The following is a 19,640-nucleotide window of genomic DNA, read 5'->3' as shown; positions in this document are numbered from 1 at the left end:
GTACCCCCAGAGCCCCCCAGTCCTGGCGAGGGAGAACAGGGAGCCCCCCGGGAGCCGACGCTTCTAATTACCACAGACCAGGGAAAAGTAATTAGCAAGAGCAGCTCGTCCGGTTTTAATAAGGGGGAGGCGCAGCCGAGGGACACCGACACGTGCAGCGGCTCCCCCCATCTCGCTTTTTTTCCTCTCTTAACTACAGCAACGTACAGAAACGCAGACCACGAAAACAGCAGCGGAAACCGCTCCCGGCTGCACCGACCCCCCCCCCCCGGTTTCTCTGAAGTGTAAAAACGACAGAAAAGAGTTGGGGTCGGGGAAGGGGGCCGGCGGCAGCCCCCGCGCCCCGCTCCGCGAGGGAGGGAGGACACGCGACCCCGCCAACGAGTCCTTAGGCGGCTTGAAAAAAAATCCTTTCAGTCCTACATTCGCTAGTTAAATAAGTCAGGCGCAGCGAAGGCTGCGAGGAAGTCGGCGCCGGCGGGAGCGACGTGCTACAATCGGTGGGTGTCCGGTGCCGGATGCGTTAAGGCTCAGCTCCCGCGCGCGGGGAGCCGGGAAGGGAGCGAGAAGAGAGCTCCTTGGGGAACGGCGCCACGCCGGACGGCCGCTACGGGGCAAGAGGCCTCTCGGTGGGGCCGGCAGCTCCTTGGGCGCCGGGGCGGTCGGGCGCTTCCCTCGGACGGCGGCACCCGGGTCCAGGGCGGCCTCGGCCGTCGCGCGAGCGAACAGGCGGCTCCTGCTGTCGGAAGGAGGATTTCTTGCTCCCGGCGGCTCTTCCATGCGCGGTGCTGCATGACGCGGCCCGGATGCCTTCGGCGGTGGCACAGAAACTCCTCCCAGGGGCTGGTGGCGGTGGAGAGGGGGGGGAACAGACCTACCTGCGCCACGCGACCGGCCCCGCTCCGAGCACCCGAAAACCTCCCCGCCGCCAGCGACGCGGGCGGGGGAAGCAGCTCTTTGGTATCGAGTCGACAGAAATCCCAACAGAAAAGTTACAAGCGCCCCGGGGACGCGAGGGGCCGGACCTCGGCCTGGCGGCACCGGGGAGGGGGACACGCTGCGAGGACGGGGCGTCTCCCATCAGACGCGCAAGCGAAAACAGCCCGGACCGAGCACCGCCTCGACAGCCGCAGCACCTCGGCTCCGGCAGCGCCGCGACGGAGGCACAGCGCTAAAACTCGGAGAAGCCACGGGACTGTCCGCCAGGCTTGGCGCTAACGGCGGCCCCCTGCCTGCCACGGCAGGTTTTCAGGATGCGCATTTATTCCCTAAAAATACCACGCAGCCCGGCTTCCACGGTTGCCAGCTGGCTGACCTTGAACACACAGTGTTACTCGTGAGCCTGCGATACAATTTGCATCCACCAGCAGCAACACCCGGCGTTTAAAATGCCTCGGAAACAGCGTTAAGTGAAACCTCCCCGCAGGTCGCTTCGCGATTTGGCGGCTGGTGGTGCCCCCCCTCCCTCGAGCACGTGGTAGAGATTCGGTGTATAAAAAACATTCTCACGCTGTAAAATTGCATAATTACTAGATGAGCCTGTAACTCTTTTTTTTCCTGTTTCACAGGAAACTCAAGTTTTGGCAAAAGGGGAAAGGGGCAGGATTTCGCCCCGCRCGCCGAGAAGTCTGCAAGATTTCGGGGCGGTTTCTACACAGGTCCGAGTTCGGTTTGGGGCTGTGCCGGAGGGAGAGGGGGGACGGCCAGGGGGGGCCTCTGGGCCGTGTGCGGTGACGGAGGACCCATCCCGACGCACTCCCGAAGCCGCCCACCGGGAAGCCAAGCGTGACAGCGACCCAACCTGGGAATTACCACAGAAAGCYGCTCGCCTCGCGCCGTCCTCACCATCTCCCCCGCGCACGAGGACGGGGCGGGGAGAGACGGGGACGCGGCCTGAGAATCGGTCTGTGCAAACGACACGTGAACGGGGAGTTCGGGTCTTTGGACCATCGTCCCGCCGCCCGGAGCCCCGTTAACAGCGCTCCGCAAAGCCCCAGGCAGCCCCGGTAGTGACTTCTGAAGGGAAAAAACAAAATAATGTGAAAATTCCCCATTTGTTTTATTCTAATAGTAAAACAGACAGAGGACCCACTGTACAGAAAGCAACGACCCAGCACTCCCAAGCCCTGCAGCCCGGCCGGAGCGGTCTCCACGCTCCCCTCCCCAAAACCAGCAACCTGCCCCCCCGGCAGATTCATCGAGGCTCACGCAACCCCAGCGGGGAGGGGGAGAAGCCGCYGCCGGCCCCCGCCGCGACGTCCGGGGAGGGCTGAGCCGGCGGCACCCTACGGGAAGGAGCCGCGGCCGCCCGGGGGGGAAGACGGGGAAAGGGGAAAGAAAAGGCAGGCTGTGACTGCTTACGCTTGTTGCATACACATGCAGACTTTTTGTGTTTGTTTGTTTGTTTCCTCTTAAAATGGCCAAATTACTGCGAAATCACAACCGGCACAGGCAGCCGTACGAGGTAACTATGGTTCAGTGGTGCTTTCTCGGCAACTCCCAGCGCGACTCGGCCTTGCCTATTTCTGTATCTGAAATATAAAAAGCCGCAAGTTGATGTTCTTGGCCGCCAGCAGTTTGTTACACTCCACGGAGTCCACGATGGGCAGCGGCATGTAATCCGTCTCATTGTTCTCATTGGTAAAGACAAAGTGGTAGATGACGGGGTTGATCTTGACGTCGTCGTAAGGCCCCTCGAGCAGCAGGAAGGAGCACTCCATGGGGGAGTTGATCTTGCTCTTGAGGATGAGCTGGAAGGAGAGGGTGCGCTTGCAGGAGAGGTTGGGGTTGCGCTCCGAGTCGTTGACCCGCGCCTTGAGSACCCACGTCTGGTTGAGCACGGTGAGCCGGGGCGTCTCGTAGTACAGCCGGGTGATGAAGTCGTCCGTGCGGTAGGGGCGGAACTGGACCTCTGCAAGACGAGAAGAGGGAGGGGAGAGAGGCCGGCAGTGAGCGCGGGGCGGCGGCGCGGCCGGGCGCCCGTTACCTGCGGCTGCTTCCGGGGGGGGCGGCACAAGGAGCCGTTACGGTCGGGAGAAACCAGGCTTCTCGGGGAGGACCTGGGGCCCGTTAGCGTTTAAGCAACAACGCTTTATAGACGAAGCGTTTCAAGATGGGGAGGGAAAAAAAAAAGAAAAGGGATGGTGGGGAAAGAAATACAAACATGGTTAATCACATCGGCAGAGAACAAGAGCGCGTACGCGCACAAAGGGCGGCCTGGACCGCCGGCCCCAGGAGGGACGGAGCAGCCCCTTTCGCAGGCRGCCAAGGGCCCCTCGCTCCCCTGCGCCGCCGTGAGCCACCGAAACGCCTCGGCAGCGTAAAGCAACCGCCGCTAAACACTTCCAAAATCGATGCTGCGAGTAAAACGACAAGCGGAGATCGGCTCACGGGGCTTGGCTGCTGGTGACCGCGTACGATCGAACCTAATCGGTCGGTTGTCTCAGCAGGTCCGACAGATGCAAGCAATCTACGTGAATTTAGATATAAAACGCGCTATCGAGACGACCAAGACGGGCCGTTCCCCGCCGCCGGCTGCAGAAACGCTTCGTCGTCCCACGGACGCTACGCRGCAAGGAGCGGAGGTCCTACGGGGCGCAGCAAATCTGGCGCCCGGGGAAGCAGCGCCGCGGGGCCCGCGGGAGAACACACAGACGGGATACGGTTCGGATAACAATGCACAGTTTATTGGGATTATGCATACAAATCCGTAAACAAGGCAGTAAGGCACAATCGCGCGTCACCGCAGTGCAAAACTCGGAACAGGGCGCGTGAAATACAGGCCTTGAGGTAGTAACGCGGTACAGAGGATCCTGGGTTGGGATACAGAGACGGATAACAATACATTGGACAGAGGTGTTTCCAAGTTCGGTTTTGCAAACGCACCGTCAAATTTAAGGATAAGCCAAACCTTCCAAGGCACAGTCCACCGGCAGTCCGTTAAACCCCTTTCCGGGAGGGTCCAGGGCGCAACAGTTCCTCCACATCTAGCACCTTTGAATAAACACACCGTTCACTGCTTTAAGTCTCCGCTGTGCAAACTGTGGCATCTCAGAGCGCAACTACAAGTACAATGAACCTTTTTGGGTGCATTTCACACAGATTTACACGTTCTTCGGCACTTCCAGAAGAGCGTTAGAAGAGCGCAGCTGGCAAAACCTGGACAGAGGAGGCGATCGGTTATTCAAGCTACACAACACGGGTATCGCAAAGCTTCGGTGCGCGCCACCCTGCTACTGCAGCATCCTGCAGCGGGGACCGAGTCCAGCCGCGGGGGTCGCCGCTAACGCACCCGCGCCGCGGAAAGCGGGCACGGACCCACGCCGCGGCCGGCGCGAGCACCCACGCCTGCTCCGGGCCGATCCCCAGGCCCTCGCCTCGAGCTGCCTCGTCGGGGCACAGCCCCAGCCGCTCCGGCTCTTGGTGCCGCGTGATCGAGGCGGAGGCATTACCGCGCTGGGCTACGGTACTCGGCTCCTCTCCTTCACGCCCGCTGCTCAGACTAAGCTGGGAAAATCAGACTCCGGAGCAAGCGAGCCAGCTAACAGGACCGTTCAGCGGTCACGACCCGAGTTCCCAGCGCGATCCGCTTGACAAAAACCCGCCTGGGTAACTTCCACGACAGACTCAACCTCTGATTTGAGACAAAATAATCCGCGCCACCGATGCCACGCTGAGCCAAAAGTACAACCCCAAGTCGCCCTTCCGCCTCTGGGGTGAGCGGCCAGCCGCAGCTCCTCCGCTCCTTGGAGCACCGCAGCAGGCACGGCCGGGAGCGTCTCGCCCCGCGCACGGCTCGTTCGGCCGAGCCGGAAAACGCTACGGGCGAGGGGAAGCTCCTTCCCCCTCCAGACCCTCGCAGCGCTTTTCCTCCCGGGTAATCCGCCTGCTGGCGTTTCAAGCGGAAACGGATCTGAAACAGCAGTTCAAGGCCAGGTTTCACATCGATATACCGAGAAGAGAGCGAGCTTACCTGCTTTAGCAACTTAAGCGTGGCTTTGCCCACTGATCATTACCAGGCCCCACTCTGCCCCGGTACACACACACCCCTAGAGCAACACCGGGCAACCTCGCCCGCCTTCCGTGGGGCGGGAGCGGGGTTTGGAACCCCTTGGAAAAGCAAGAACAAAAGGTGCTTGGCTAGGAGGGAGCGACGTCCGAGAACGGCGGCTGCTTCTCCAGCCCGACAAACGGAAAGGCACGGAGAGCCCCTGGCAGAGGGGAAACCGAGCTTGGCAAACAGCTCACCGAGGGCTCGAGGGGAGCCCAGCGCCGGGCTGCGGGAGGCAGCGTCACTTCAGGTGGTGCACGTCGAGTTATCAACACGCAGGGCTCCGCTTGCGAGGACGCATCGGGCAGCGGACCAGGGGCTGCCGAGTCTCCTTTCCGTTCGCGGCAACACAAAGACACGTCACAGGCAACACCGGTTTTAAACTCTGGTTATTCCGTTGTGGTCCGTCAGGCCGGCGGGACGCAACCCCAGTGCCTTACCTGCGGCTAGGAAGGGGCTCTCCTCCACGCTCGCCAGCAGCGCTGCCCGGAGGATGAGCCTTCAAGGGAAGCGGCTCCGAGGGACCTGAGGCGGCTCCTGCCCAGCGCCCAAGCACGCAACCTTTGAGACAGATCCAGGCCTCCAGCGGCCCGGGGGCCGGCAGCCCGCGGGCACCGCCTGCGTTCAAAGCCCACCCGGTGCCGGGACAACCATACGCGTGGCGCTCGAGCCAACACTGACTGTGGCACGCGACCCCTCCGCCTCCGCCCGTCGGCGGGGAGAGTGCGGAGACGGGAGCTAAACTCGACCGCCGGGGGAGAGGTGGCCCGGCAGCCCCGAGGAACGACGCGCTGCTGTTGCCGTGAGCTCGGCAAAGCCCCGCTCTTCGCTTCTACGCTGCACATCACACAAGAAAAACAGGTTTCGGCAGCACGTAAACAGCGTCAGTGCCAAAAGGAACACACCGGAAACATCCCGAGGAAGGCATTTCTGTCCAAAGCCCTGGCCAAGTCATTACCTGTGTAGCCAATCTTCTCAAAGCTGAGCAGGCTGAAGATGCTGTTATACAGCTGCATTTCTTTTTTACGGCTTTGGTCCATCTCATCCAAGATCTCCATGAGCTCGTTGCCAGTCTTTGTCGGGTGAGTGCACTCGGCCTCGTGCACCGTCAGCTCGTGGTACGGACCCTGCCACGGGCACCCGATCCGCTTGTACTTGCACTGCGTCACCCTGCCGGGCAGAAAACAAGCGTGAACGGGGTCCAGGCAACAGGCAACACACCGCGCCGGTACAGCGACACCCCGTGCACCATCGCAGACCCCGCCGGGAAGGGCGGCGAGGACACCACGGACACCCAGAGGCTCGTTTCCGGCCGCAGCCCGGTGCCTCTGCGAGTATCCGGCTTGTCCGTGCTCGCTCACGCCGGGGGCTAAAGCTGAGCTGCCGGAGCCCCAGGCGCAGCCAGGGGGCTGCTCTGTGCGGCTCTCCCCTCCGGCAGGGCCACGGGACCTACGATCCCTTCTGTCACCCCCTCGGGGACCCCTGGCACCGCAGACGCAGCAGCAACCCCAGCGTCAGATCAGAGCAGCAAATAATCGGTACTGGATAAGTTGCCGCAGCATTTGCGGATGGGAAAGTTAAAAAAATGCAACTGAAACGCAACAAAAAAGTCGAGGAGACCCATTTCGAAGTACTGGAAAGGACACCTGGAAAATCATCGGGTGTTTCCTGTGCTACGACCAGAGCACGACGTGACGGGTTTCCGCAGGCCACCAGCGACCACCGGCCGAGCACGCGGACACCATCTTCAAGCCTCCGCGGAGCCCCTGCCCGCAGCCCCCCGCTCTTCCCACCGAACAGCGGGATTCCCCTTCCTGCCCATTTTTCCATCCCCACTCTTGGCCCTTCCCGTTCCGCCCCCCACCCCAGCAGTGCTCCGGAGCACGAGGCCATTCGGGAAGAGCAGCGGCCCTGCAAGATGGAGGAGCGTTCGGCAATGCCCCGCACAGCCCTGCTGCCTCTCGCTCCTCGCCTGCAGCGGCCACCCGCACCCCCTCGCGCAGGGAACATCGGAGACGAACCCCCTCCGGCACAGCCCCTCGCCGAGCACGTCACGCAGGGGGACGGACGGACGGACAGCGGGGACCGCAGCCCCTGCCCGGTCACCCACGCCGCACGCGAGGAGCCGGGCTACGGCCGGGGAAACCCGCCTGCCTGGCTAAACCCGCGCGCAGCAGGGACGCGCTCTGATCGCCGGGGTCGGCCAGCGCTCGGAAAAGCCGCCTGGGAGCGGCCTGGAGCACAAGTGCCCCCCGGCTGGGCCGCGGGGGCATTTCAAGCCGCGGGCGTCTCTGCCGCGCCGGGGCGGCTCGGCCCGCCGCTCGGGGGAAGCGCTGCTCTTTACCTGTCCTGGCACTCCTCTTTCTGGTGCCTCTCCAGCAGGGACCGCGGGAACTGCTGCATGCAGAAGCCGCACTCCGACGGCAGCTCGCTCACTGCCTTTTCCACAGCGAGGTTGCGGCAGCACAGGCTCTTACTGATCTCGCACCGGCAATTGGGGCAAGTGGCCTGCTCCTCCTTCAGCCGAGCGTCTGCTAGGAGGTGGATAAAACAGCCGGCGCACATCAAGTGGCCGTTGGTACACTGCGGGAGAGGAGAGGGAAAGAAAGCTTCAGACATCTCGCACGGACAGACACAGCCGAGGTTCGCTCTGCTCCTCCCTCGTCCTCTGCACTTGAATTCGGGGGAAACCGAGGCTTATTTTCACAAATGCATCATCTTTGCTCACTTTTTTTTTTTTTTTTTTTTAAAGGTACAGGCTGACTGATGTGGAAGATTAGAGCAAAACAGAGGGTTTTCTTCTTTTTATGCAGAAAGGGTGTCAGGCCAACCAGAAATTTAACACTTATTCCAGCACACAAACAGCTTAAAGGAGTTTGCTGCATGTTGCTACAGCTGCGAGCGGGACAGAGCCGGGTCACCAGCTGCAGCAGCAGCAGACAGGAGGCTGCATCGAGCCCCCGTTAAATCCAGCTCCTCGCTGAACACCCTCCTCCCCTCCCGGGCTCCAATCCTCTACCTCCTTTGAGAGCAAAAAGCTGCTTTTAAGCGTCTAAAGCAGCCGCGGCGCCGCCAGGGAGCGGCCCGCGCTCCAGAAAGCTGGGCAGCGACTCGGGCCTGCTCTTGCATCAGCCCAGATGAGTCCCGTCTCGCTTCCGTGGCCGGGCGAACCCACAACCCAGGTGCTCCGCCACGCTAACGCTGTAATTACAGGTGACCTAGAAACACGAGCTGCATTTCCGCCCTCGCTGCTTCTGCGTCATAAAATCCTCACTCAGAGTTTTCTGCTCGTCTCTTACATCGAAAAAGATCGGGAAAATAAATCCCTTTCCAGCCTAGCTTCCTAAGGAAGAGCAGCTCACGCGGCTGTGCGCCTTTCCCCCCGCCTTTCCCAGTAAAACTCCGGGAGCTGCTCCCGCGCCGGCCCCGCTCGGCAGCGGGAGAGCAGTCCAAGAGGAGCACGTGCCCAGGAGGCTCCTTCCCGCGAGCCCGTGGGCGGCAGGGGACGGCGGCTCGCGCGAAGGCTCCCCGGCAGCAGAAGGTGGGCGAACTTGGCTGCCGCACGCGCCATTTGGCGGCGCCCAGCTGGCCGGCACCGAGCGAGCCGCCGCGTCGCTGCTGAGCGGGTCGCAGGAGACGAGCGGTGGGATGCGGCGGGGAAGGAAAGCTGTCGCAGACCAGCTTGCGCGCCGAGTCCTCCGCCAGGCTGAGAGTTTTTCCTCGCTCCTTCATCAGCGGCCTGTCGGATCCCGAGAACAGCTTCTCCCCAGCGTTTACAGGGAGCAGAAGTAAAAAAGCTCCCGTTTCTCTTCTCATCCCTTGGTTTCAACCTCATCACGTGGTAACCCTTAATCCAATTCCCCGGTCTACCGGCAAAACAACAGAGGATTAGCGCTGATATTCCTTATTTAAAAAGGACGGCGAGAAGCTTCCTGCTTGCCGAAGAGGCAACCCGACGGGAAGGACGCGGCGCACGTGTACTTCGCCAAGAGGGAGGACCAAGCTCTCTAGGTTCCCACTTCCCGGGGTTTAAGGCAACCGGCAAGTCAGGAACGGGACACAGGGGAACCCAAGGATCGTGTTACAGGAGACGAGGGCTGGATGTTAACGCGCATAGCGAATCGAGCAGGATAAGGCAGAAAAACTGCCATGTTCCTTGCAAATCTCCGGCGAGGCCCTGTCCGATACTTCACACGTTACTGCTCGCCTTCTCTTGAGAGCCGCTGGAGGCGCGGAGAAGAGAAACGGGACTAAAAGCAGAGCGAGAAGCCCCGCACCGTGAGCCGAGGCAGAGGGGACACACGGGGACGCAGGGCAGACCCCACGCGCAGCGGAGAGGGGAGCTCCCGCGCCGCCTCCCGCATCGAGAACAGAAGGAATCCAAACAGTGGGAAAAACTCGGAGCAGAACACGCTTCCCTCTCCCTCCCGACACATAAGCAAGCCACGTCCCCCGCTGCCCTACAGATCCAGAGATCCCAAAGAAGAGGCCATTCCCGTAGAGGCCAGGACAGCTAGGACTTAACGGCGACAGATTGCAAGGAGTTTTTAGAGACGGCTGTTAAAGCACAGGCTTTCGAGTTTCCGGGCAGCTCCACACTTCGACTGATGCCCTGGAAAACCTGGATGGCCCGGAAGGGCTCGGGCTGCCCACGGGTGGGCGCAGCCCCAGAAAGCTGCTGCGCGGAGCGAGCGGGGGGAGCTGACAAATATAGCATTGCTGCATTTAGCCGCGTCTCGCGCTCGCATGCCAAGGAGATAAGCACGCCGGGTTGCACCGGCTCCGGAGCCAAGCGCCACATCCAGCTTTCCCAGGCAAGAGCGGGGCCAGGCTGCTGAACAGGGAGCGCGATAAAAAAAAATATAAATAAAAGCTATTTTGCTCCACCGCATTCGCTTTTGGATACGAGCTGACGAGAGGGGGCCGCCTTCGCCCTGGTGCGCTGGAGCAGCCTTTTCCCTCCCTGCCAACACGCTCCGCAGAACTACGCGGGGAAGCGGGAGCTTGGCGCGGGCTCCGTGACCCAGCAGGAGCAGGGCAGGCGGCCGCAGCGCCACGAGACCCTGCCAGCTCTGGGCAGGCAGCGATGGCCCAGCGCCGGGAGAGCCGAGCTTCGCCCGGAGCTGGAGCAGAGCTTCGCAGCAAGGCGCCACAGGGCAGTGGCATCATAGCCTGGACGACTGGTCCTGGGCGGACTGGAAAGCCCTAAAACTCAAGTCACCCGAGTGTTTTTTGTTTTTCCTCCAGCTTGATAAAAGAGATACGAGCTCTGGACCACATACCAGCCACGGCACTGCTGAAAGGACAGAGAAACCAGGACCTACGGAGGCGAGACCTTCGACTCAAACATAACTACAGCTCCCTGATACCCAAGGATGTCTTGCAGCCATAAGAGAAGAAGAGTTTCTGCGGTCCCTTTACAAGGAGGCCAAACCTCCTCATGCTGTGGCATCCCATCCTCCCAGGAGGCAAGCAAGCCTTCAAAAGTGAAGTAGCCACTCACCTGCGCATCGCGTCTACACAAGCTTGCAACCAGCCTGGAAGAGCTGCTAAGAGAAAGGGCACATACTAACTCCAGTTTCTTTGCACGTCAAGATTAGTTTCAGCACAAGGATCAGCTTAACGAGCCCGTCCAACCGCGAAGAGCGGTGCCAAACGCCGCGGGGAAGACCCTCAAGGAGGGAGAGGAACAAAACTCGCGCGTCCTTCCCACGCAGCGCCCCGGCTTCCCACCACTGTGAGAGCAGGAGGCAAATTTAGACCCTTACACGTCAAACAAGCGCCAAGGCCCTCACCTGAGGAAGGCTGAGGGCTCCTGGGTGCACGTAGTGAGGAGCAGGGCCAAGGCTGCCCGAGGCTGGAGGTGAGCACCACAGCCGTGCACACAGAGCAGAGCAAGCTGCCGGCACCATCCACAACACCAGCGCTCGGCTCCGAGCTCTTGGCACAGCGGTGGGGAAACGAAGGACTCCGTGTGGATGCGTTCAAAGCGGCACACAGCGACTGTAGGCATCAGACTTTAGTCGCTGCCCTGCAAGTGGAGGCAGGCAGAGAATTTGTTCTTCTAGAGGAGCTTGGGGAATTCACAGGGACAGTGACCCAAGAGGTAGGAGGCAGCAGCCTAGATCTATATGGAGAAGGTGGAACAGGACACGTGGCATACAGAGGACACTGTTGTCCTTGGCTTGGCCGGTGTGTCCAGCTACCATGACGGTCTGGTGCATGCACGTAATGCAAAGCAGCTGCGGACACCGCAGCGAACAAGGTACCAACAGAGCCCGACTGGCACCACACGAAGGCCAGGCACCTCCTCTGGGGCATCAGCCAAACCTGCTTCAGGTGCAACAGCCAAATGGAGCAAAGGAGAAGCAAGCACTGAATCTGAGGAGCTTCATGAAATGCATCTCCAGGACGACGCAACGGAAAGCCTGGGGTAAACTGACATTATTGTCACGACCGATTCTCCAGTACGAGAAGTTATTTAGAGAGAACTAAGGACTGATTTCTGGCTGGACACAGACACAAGAACTTGCTGCAGAGTGGCAGTTTACAGAGAAAGGACCTTTTGCACTGGCAGTAACTGGTGGAGCCAGGAGAGGCCCTTGGCCTTCAAGAATGAGCCTTTACTAGAAGCCGAGCCACCCCACTTGCATGGGCTGGTGTTCAGTACAGCACCCATTTTCCCTGGCTGCTTTCACAGAAGGGGCTGTAGGAGGGGGCAGATCCCTTCTCCCTCAGCTGCAGCATGAGCCAGACAAGCGCTTGCTCTCACCGAAAGCTCCTGCTGTCCGTCCTGGCTGCTGCCGGCCACGATGCAAGCACCAAGAGACATCTCAAGTTGACTCTGGAAAGGACCTTGCAGTATTAGATCCAGTCTCTTACCCCCAGAGACAGCAAGATGTTCGCGGGCTCCTCACACGCTTTTCTGAGCAAGCAGGGTCCCACATGCTGTCTCCTTCTCCACCGAAAAACTCCTGCCCACGCATCTACGCACAGCTCTTTCCCACTGCTGATCCCGGAGCTGGTTCAGTTCTGCTGTTGGCCAGAGCTAGCTGTTTCCAGCTGATGAGCTGTCAGCATACGTCTTCTGTCAGGATCTTCAGGCACAAACCCTCGTTCCCTAGCAGGACGTACTTCCTTTCCATTCCTCCAGGCACCAGCACGGCCCAGTACCTCCCGAGCGCTCTTGTTCTCCTCCCAGCACCACACATTAGTAGCACGTCCCAAATCTTTGGACTAATGCCTCCGATGCAGCCAGAATCCGAACCTGAGGGAACTTGCAGAACTTTCCCTCCATCAGCCCTAGCCCATCGCCATCTCACGCTCTACGCTTTGCCTGGCCCCGTGTCCAAGCTTTACGCAACCCAGACATCTTCTCCAAGCTAGCGGCAGCCCCAGCAATGCAGACAGCTCCTTCTCTGGGAAGAGAGCCTCTGCTCACAAGATTGGAGCTGCAACAGAGATTAGGGAATCGGACAGGCTCCGCTGGCATTTAGCACATTATATCAAGAGCCTGGGACTCCGCAAACTAACTCTAGTCCAGGATTTCTAAATCCCTGTCATCCCCAAACACACACAATATCGACCATAGATCCTTCCTTTAGCCTTCCCAAATTGATCATAAGAACGTGCAGAAGTGACACTGACGCAGCCTTCTGGAAAGGGACTTGACCCTGGCACGGCACCTGGAAGCACAAGCTGCAGCAAAAGCCAATATGGCCCAATAAAGGCACGAAAACCGGCCGCAGAAGCCTCAGGACAGTTGTAGCCGGGAGGTGACTGAGCAGGGGCATCTCAGCAGCTGCCCTGCGATGACTCCTGTCAGGTTGCTGTCGCACTGAGATAAAACCTGCCCAACAGAAATACTCGCAGAAGGGAGAGAAGAGCATCGGCAAGAAGGAGAGAAAGGAAACGGCAACCTAAGCTGACAGAGAGCGGGTATGTGCAAATACATCTGCGTGCGGCTGAGCATGAAATCATACATCAAGGAACAAAACGCAGTCGCAGTCTTACGGCACGGACAACTCTCTCGGTAAGGAACGAGCCTGGAAAAAAGCACGCCGATGCCGGTAGAAGAGTCAACCATGAGCTCCCAGCACACTGCTGGGACACGAGGGCCAACACGACCTTTGGATCCAAGAACCGCAGGGCAGCGAGGCTGCTGCACTTCCGCTGTCAGCACAGGGATACATGCTACCACCAGTGGAGTCGGGTCCAAGGAAGACCCTGAGTAACGGGAGAGACTAAGAAAAAAACCTCTGAAAGAGGGATGGAAAGCATTTCCTTACAGTGACGGACTCCGGGAGCTCAATTTCTCACAAGAGGCGGCAGCTAAGGGGTGGCCTGGGCAAGTGCAGCACCTATAACAAATCTGGCAGAGCGCTCGTCTGCTCCGCAGAACGAGCTGCGATGTGAGCCGGGTACCAAATTCAGCACGGAAGCGCAATTTAGTTACACTGTTTAAAAAAGCCACTAAACTCACCAGTGCTGCAGAAGACTGTCACCAGGCTTACAGCATCTGGGCTGGATGCTGCCAGGAGATCGGCTCTGGTCCCAGCGGGGACTATTTCAAGGAACGCTCTGCTATTATCAGCGTCCCCGAAGAGTGAGAGGCTGGTGAACGCAGCGCACGGCCCCGGGAAGCAGACCTCCGGGGACGCCCGGAGAGCAACCCCGCCGCAGGAAGAGCGCTGCCGACTCCCAGCGAGGTTCTCCTACAGCTGGGATCAGCTCTTCCTTCTGGCCTTTGCGTCGGGCTTCATAGGACCGCGCGGTCCCCTGAGCGCCCCCGAAGCACTCGGCTTGCATGAGGGGAATGCTTCCCTCGAGTCCCGTGGGAAACCACACCGTTTATCCTTCCCGAGAGCAGCAGGCAGCTCTGCCAACACCCCCAGCCAGCCGCGCAGCCGCTTTGCCCGCGCCGCCGGCGGACGCCGTCAGCGCGGCGCAGGGGCTCAGCGCCTCCGACCGGAGCCACGCGTTCGGAAAGCTGCTCCCCAGGTTTGACACGAGATGCAGCCTGGCATCGCTGCAGGCTACGTCCGAACCCGGCGGCATTGGGCCTTTAGCTAGCTTAACCGACCGGTGCATCAAGGATCAGCCCGCGGGCCAGGTCCGCGACAGCAGCAGGCCCCGCAGAGCTACTCGGGGAATTCGTGAAGAGGATGGGACAGCCACCTGTGCGGGAAGGAAGTCTCGGGTGCCGCAGGCAACAGGCAGGATGGCAGCCTCGAGCGCAGACTAGCAGGCAGGTTTCCGAAGCGTCTCCAGCGACCGCACATGATTGCCAGCTGGATCCCGCGGGTTCAGACTGGCCAGAAGCTTCTGAAGAGGCTGAAATCAGCCTTTGCTGGGGAGGCAGCGCACGGCACCGAAAGCAAAGGTGCCGCCGGCCGAGAGGCAGAGACACCGCACAGCCGGCCCGTGGCTCCCCAGCCCACGCACGGAGTGGGCATCTTCCGTGCCCGGGATGCTGCCGAATCCATCTCCTGCGCTGGAGGGGGGCATGAAGGCTCTGCAGCAACACGCAGCACCCCGAGTTAGTGTCAGTGCTCCGGTCACTCTGGGCCAAAGAACCCGCAAGTCCCCAGCAAAAGTCAAGGCAGCCGAACGAGCAGGACCTCGTTAGAGGGCCCCCCTTGAGCACTCGCGGGAAAGCTTAATCCTCACCACAGCAGCGGAGACGGGAAAGGCCTGACCCTGCCACGGAGATTAGCGACTTAGCTGCTTACAAAGGAAATTAATTGTTCCGGCTCCAAAAGGTTGTGGGTTTTCCTCCTGCCGGGCAGGAGCAGGGCAGAGAAGATGCAGAAGGCAAGAGTTGCCCCAAAACCCGCGTGAAAGAGTAACAGCCCGGTCCAGGAGAAACCACTGCCGCCTAACGGACACGCGAGCTGCTCTCCCTCCAAACCGTTCTCCGGAAAACGTCCTTGCCCCTGCTCCTCCTTGGGGATGAGGAATCCTTCAGCTCTCCTCACCTTAGTGTCTCCGTAGCGAGCTTAAGCGACGAAGAGCCCAGGCTCCGGAATACCTGTACGTACATCTTGCAAGACAAGTCTGGTCCAGACGCGGCAGAACCACCTATCGTTTATTAGCCTCTTACGAGCTATTTTTAAAGGCAGGTAACCACACCTGCCCCCAGCTCCGGCATGGCTCTCCCCTCCAATAAAGCCTGGTTCGGCCTCGGAGCCCGGCAGAGCGAGGCCGGCACGCCAGAGCCCACAGCAGCCCCTCGGGCATGAGCACCGGGGCCAGGCGCCAGCTCCAGGCGCCGTTAGGTCCTCCTGCGAACAAGACCTGGACTTGCACATCCCATCCCAGCCCTGCCGAGCCTAATCTCCAGTGCTTTCAGGTTGCCCAGAGAGGCTGTGGAGTCTCCATCCTTGGAGATATTAAAGCCACGTGGACACGGTCCTGGGCAACGTGCTCTAGGTGACCCTGCTTGAGGAGGGGGTAGATTAGATGGTCTCCAGAGGTCCCTGCCAACCTCAGCCACTCTGTGATTCCGTGAACCTTCGTGGCTGTATTTCTTGCCTCCAGCGTTCATGCCGGCCCTAGAGTTTCCGTGGAGCAAGCGGAGCAGTGCCCTCCCGCAGGTGCCTGGGTTTCCAGCGGCAAAGCCGAGCGTTTTGCTGGCACAGCCGCCCGGCCGGCACAGCCGCGAGAAGCTTCAGCCAGATCCCGCTGAGCGGAGCTGCTAAGCGGAGGTCTGCGCTGCCCAAGCGCTCTGGAGAGCTCCTGACTCGCGCCAGCCGTAACCCCCGCCGTACCAGACCCCACCAGGCTCACAGCGGATTTGGGAAGGGCGGCAGGGAAGCTCGCGGGCCACGAGCTACGAGCTACGGCTGAGCTTGCCAAGGAAAGCAAGCGCAGAGCTGGAAGGCGGACGGATGCCGGCTCACGTCCACGGGCTGACACACAGCTCGCACCCGAGCGAGCAGAGCCCGCTCCGGGTACTGCAGACCTCTCTCCCGCTCTTCCAAAAAAGCCTTTGAAGCCGCCCAGGGACGGGCTGCAGATTGCCTCGGCGGTCACGGCGACGCGCGCCCCGCAGCCAAACGCCGGCTACCGCCAAGCGTTTAAGTCTGGAAGCGATCAAAGTCGTTACCGTATTACAGAAAACTTACTGCTGGCACAAGAATTTCCTCCTGCAAATTCACGAGACTCCAGAGCTCGCTCCTCTGCGCAGAAGGCGGCTGGCGGTATCAAGCTGGATGTATTTAAATTAATCTACAGTACCAGAGGTTTAAATTGCCACAGACGAGTCATTTCCGCAGACGAACGTGCTGCCGTGCTGCGTTGCTCCGTCAGAACGGCACTAAGGTTTTGCCTGGGAATATTCTTGAGCGATCGGCGATAATTTGAGCCCTAGTACAACACTTCAAACCCAGACTACGGACATTAAGAAGCCTCTAAAGTTTCCAGGAGGACGCAGACGCCTTCCTAACACGTCTCCCTCCAGAGCGCCGCTTCCGGCGCGCCAGCACCTCCGTAGGAAAAGCGGCACGCGGGGAGCCGGCTCGCGGGCCCGCGCGCCTTACTGCTGCCACGCTAAAAATACCGGCGCACCGACGAGTCAGAGCCGCTCGGCGACCGAGCCGAAACACGAGGCAAGCGCCAGCTCAGCGCTCCCGCAAACGCCGAAGTCACGTTTCCTTAGAGGCCGAGGGTGTAATTACAGCCGCTCTGACCCGCCTTGGCCGCCGTTCAGCGGCTTGTTGGAGCCTTTCGCGTGAGGCCTCCAAAACCCCAGCTGAGGACCTACCGAGGAGGGACGTGCCCGAGGCGCCGTGAACGCCGGGGCACCACGGAGACCCTCGCGTGCTGGCTCTGCCCTTCCCCATCCTGGGCCGCCGGCTTTCCCGACGCGGGTGAGAGCGGGACCCGCCGCGTTGCGGTCGGAAAACCCTCCCTGTGATTACAGGCACCACCCTCCGCGTGCCTCCCTCCCCACTTGCCGCGCCGGCCTCGCGGCTCCGGCGTCATCCCGCGGCTGCGTCAGCGGGGAGGCAACCGGAGCCCCGGGGCAAGGCCGGCCCTTACGTACGCTCCGGCCGGCCGCGGAGCGCCAGGGAAGCTGGCAAAGCCTGGGAGCAGCGCGTGCCATTTCGGCATCCCGGCACGCCGCCGCACAGGTGCGACGAAGGAAAACACCGGCCGCTGCAGTACTTCGGAAAATCCTTCTTGCCATCGGATGAAACGGTCACCCAATACCCGGACAGTCCTTGAGGGATCCCGCTGCACCCTCGGGCCTTGCTGGGCACCCTTTGGCCTTGGGGGGGGGACACAAAACCCAGCCATATTCCCAGGTACCTATTGCCGAGGGTCACGTACGCGCCTGCCCGTCACAGCAGCCCCAGGGCAAGCCAGGGTGCGCCAGCTTCCTGCCCTCCGCGCCACCGGATTTCGGGGGCACCTAGGCTACGACGCAGCATCCCGTTTCACCGCGGTCTCGCAGGAACTCCTGGACCCGCGAGCCCAAGCACGGAGATTATCCGCCTCTCTGCCCCACGGCCGGGCCAGGCAAATGCCTCGTCCTCCAACGGGGCAGGCCGGCGGAGCAAAGCCGGAGCACATCGGAGCGCGGCAGGCTCCTCCTCGTGAGCGGGAAGCACGGCCCGCAAAGACACCGGCTCGGACGCCTGCCGCAGAAAGATCCCCTGGATTCCTGCACGCGTACAGCTCCCATTGGCCCCCAGAGCCCTCCGAAGCCGTTGCCTTTACGCTCAGCACTTGCTATCCTCCTGCCAGCTCGCAGGCGAGGAGCCGGAATACGGCAGCAAGGGGAGCGGAGCCGGGAAACGGATCCAGCTGCCCGAGGCCTCGAGGAGCCTTTCTGCCACGAGGATTCTCCCACTCGGACCAAACCCTAATCTCTATCTAGGAGGCAAAAAGCAGCCGAGATCTATTCCCGGAGCGTCTCCACCTGCTATCACGGATAAAAGCCAGGCGCCTCGGGAGGTTATTTAGGTGCCCTCCCGAGGAGACGCAAAGCTGCCTTCAACAGGTCACCAGCACGGGCCTCCGGGAAGGAGGTCTGCAAGCGGAGACGCCGTCTGTGCGGGTTGGCAGCGACAGGGATCTCTGCCAGGCACAGCTCCGTTGTCTCCGGCAACGTTTTAATGCTCTTAATCGACTCTGCCGAGGGAATTCCACAGCTACAGTCGAGCTGCAGACTGGCTGGAACCAGCCTTGCCCCAAAATCACCGTCCCCGGCTTGCCTAAAGCAGCCGCGATCTCGCAACCCGCAGCGCGTCACCGGGGGGGGGGGGGGGGCTGCCGTCCGGTCCTGCCAGCGGCCCCCCCCCCCTTCTCCCGGGCGCTGCCAAGAATTACGGCTTGGTTTTGTGGCGGGGAATTGCCGAGCGCCAGGCTGAGGGCGGAGAGAGGCGGCAGGGCCCCTCGGAGCAGGCCTCTAATCCCGCACGGCCCTTTCCGGGAAGTCTCACCGCCTCAAATAGGAGATCCACTTTCCCAGCAACTTTTCCGGAGCGAGAAGCGTCCCCTCCTCGTCGCCTCTTTTAAGTTAATCTTAAATTAAGATTACAAGATTAAGTAATCTCCCTTTCGCTCGCGGGAGCGCCGCTTCTCCTCAGAAGCGAGCAGCCATCTTACAGGATCCCGCGGCTCCCCCGAGCCTGGAAAACTCAACGGGAACGATCCAGCTCCACGCGAAGCGAGCCCAGACGCAAGTTCCCTCTCCTGCCTCGAGACAGCGCAGCTCTGCCATCTTACGCTCCCGTCGCATCCGCGGGGATATTATTAGTATCCGAGCAGCAAAGTGTAACATCACCAAGGCAATGACCTTTGCGTCCAGGCTCCCGGCTAGCGCAAGTCGGGGCTTTCAGGCTCGTTCTCCTTCCTCCGGTCCACATCCCCCTTGGCATTCACAGCCGTGGAAACGAAGCACGAGCCGGGCGAAGCCGGAGAGCCCGACTGCCTCTCCTGTCCTTCCCCGCTGCAGAGCCGCGGCTCCGAGCGCTCCAGTACGAGAGCCGCGCGCCCAGCGGTGCCTGTCGCCTTCCCGCCCGGCTCGCCGCTGCGGTCAGCGCGCCCTGCTGAGGCTGGCGCCGGCCCCGCTCCGACGGACAGGGCCGAGCACCCGTTTCGGCAATCCTCCGGCTCCCGCGAGCGCTCGGCAGCCACGCGCCTGCCAAACTACGAGGAGAAGCGGGCGGCCGGAGCCCAGCGCTGCCACCGCTCCGGGGAGAGGTGCCAAAACCAAGAGCAGATCCGAGCGCTGCCGACAGCAACAGACGTGTCTGCGCACAGCGCGTTTATGTAACAGGCCGGGAGCTGCTGGCACCTCCGACCGCTCCGCTCTGCTCCGGCAAAACCCTCCGCCGGAGCTGCGCCTCCGCGTAGGAAGGCGCACGGCTGGCAGCGAGCCCGAAGGCGCCGCCGCCGCGCACCGTCATGCGGCCCCGCTCGGCGGGGAAGCGCGTGCCGGGGACTCGGACGGGTTCGGCTCGGGAGAGCCGCGCTCCCGCCACGCTGCCCTCGGAGTGGCCTCCCGCGCCAGCCTGGCCACGGCGCCAGCCAGCTCCTTTCCCCGCGGCGTTCCTGGAACAGGGAGCACGCAGAGCTGCCG

General features: G+C 61.3%; 2 protein-coding genes and 1 long non-coding RNA gene across 5 annotated transcripts in view; all 3 read right to left on the bottom strand.

Annotated features, from left to right (window-relative positions):
- TONSL (tonsoku like, DNA repair protein) overlaps positions 1–780 on the bottom strand; it is a 9,936-nt gene extending 9,156 nt beyond the window's left edge. The window contains exon 1 of the mRNA XM_026058463.1: positions 690–780. Within this exon, the coding sequence (XP_025914248.1) occupies positions 690–780 (91 nt within the window). The remainder of the gene's footprint in view (positions 1–689) is intronic.
- A 1,255-nt stretch (positions 781–2,035) lies between these two features.
- On the bottom strand, positions 2,036–19,160 carry CYHR1 (cysteine and histidine rich 1). Of its 2 annotated transcripts, none has more exons than XM_026058467.1 (4): positions 18,855–19,160; positions 7,395–7,633; positions 6,009–6,220; positions 2,036–2,911 (listed from the first exon to the last, which is right to left on the bottom strand). In XM_026058467.1, the coding sequence occupies exons 2-4, from the start codon at positions 7,613–7,615 to the stop codon at positions 2,520–2,522; spliced, it is 825 nt and encodes a 274-aa protein (XP_025914252.1). In that variant the 5' UTR covers positions 7,616–7,633; positions 18,855–19,160; the 3' UTR covers positions 2,036–2,519. The 2 variants fall into 2 exon arrangements, with proteins under 2 accessions (XP_025914252.1, XP_025914253.1); XM_026058468.1 differs by lacking the exon at positions 18,855–19,160 and adding an exon at positions 8,350–8,359.
- On the bottom strand, positions 3,660–6,002 carry LOC112962390. 2 transcript variants are annotated; one of them, XR_003252291.1, is made up of 3 exons: positions 5,491–6,002; positions 5,248–5,381; positions 3,660–4,158 (listed from the first exon to the last, which is right to left on the bottom strand). It is a non-coding gene; the product is annotated as an uncharacterized LOC112962390 (long non-coding RNA). The 2 variants fall into 2 exon arrangements; XR_003252290.1 differs by having other exon boundaries at positions 5,248–6,002.
- Positions 19,161–19,640: the final 480 nt, after the last annotated feature.

This window comes from Apteryx rowi, unplaced genomic scaffold (genome assembly GCF_003343035.1).
Source record: "Apteryx rowi isolate R43461 unplaced genomic scaffold, aptRow1 scaffold_1472, whole genome shotgun sequence".
Classification (NCBI taxonomy): domain Eukaryota; kingdom Metazoa; phylum Chordata; class Aves; order Apterygiformes; family Apterygidae; genus Apteryx; species Apteryx rowi.
The sequence above is the reverse complement of the archived record's forward strand: the minus strand, read 5'-3'. Positions and strand labels throughout refer to the sequence as shown.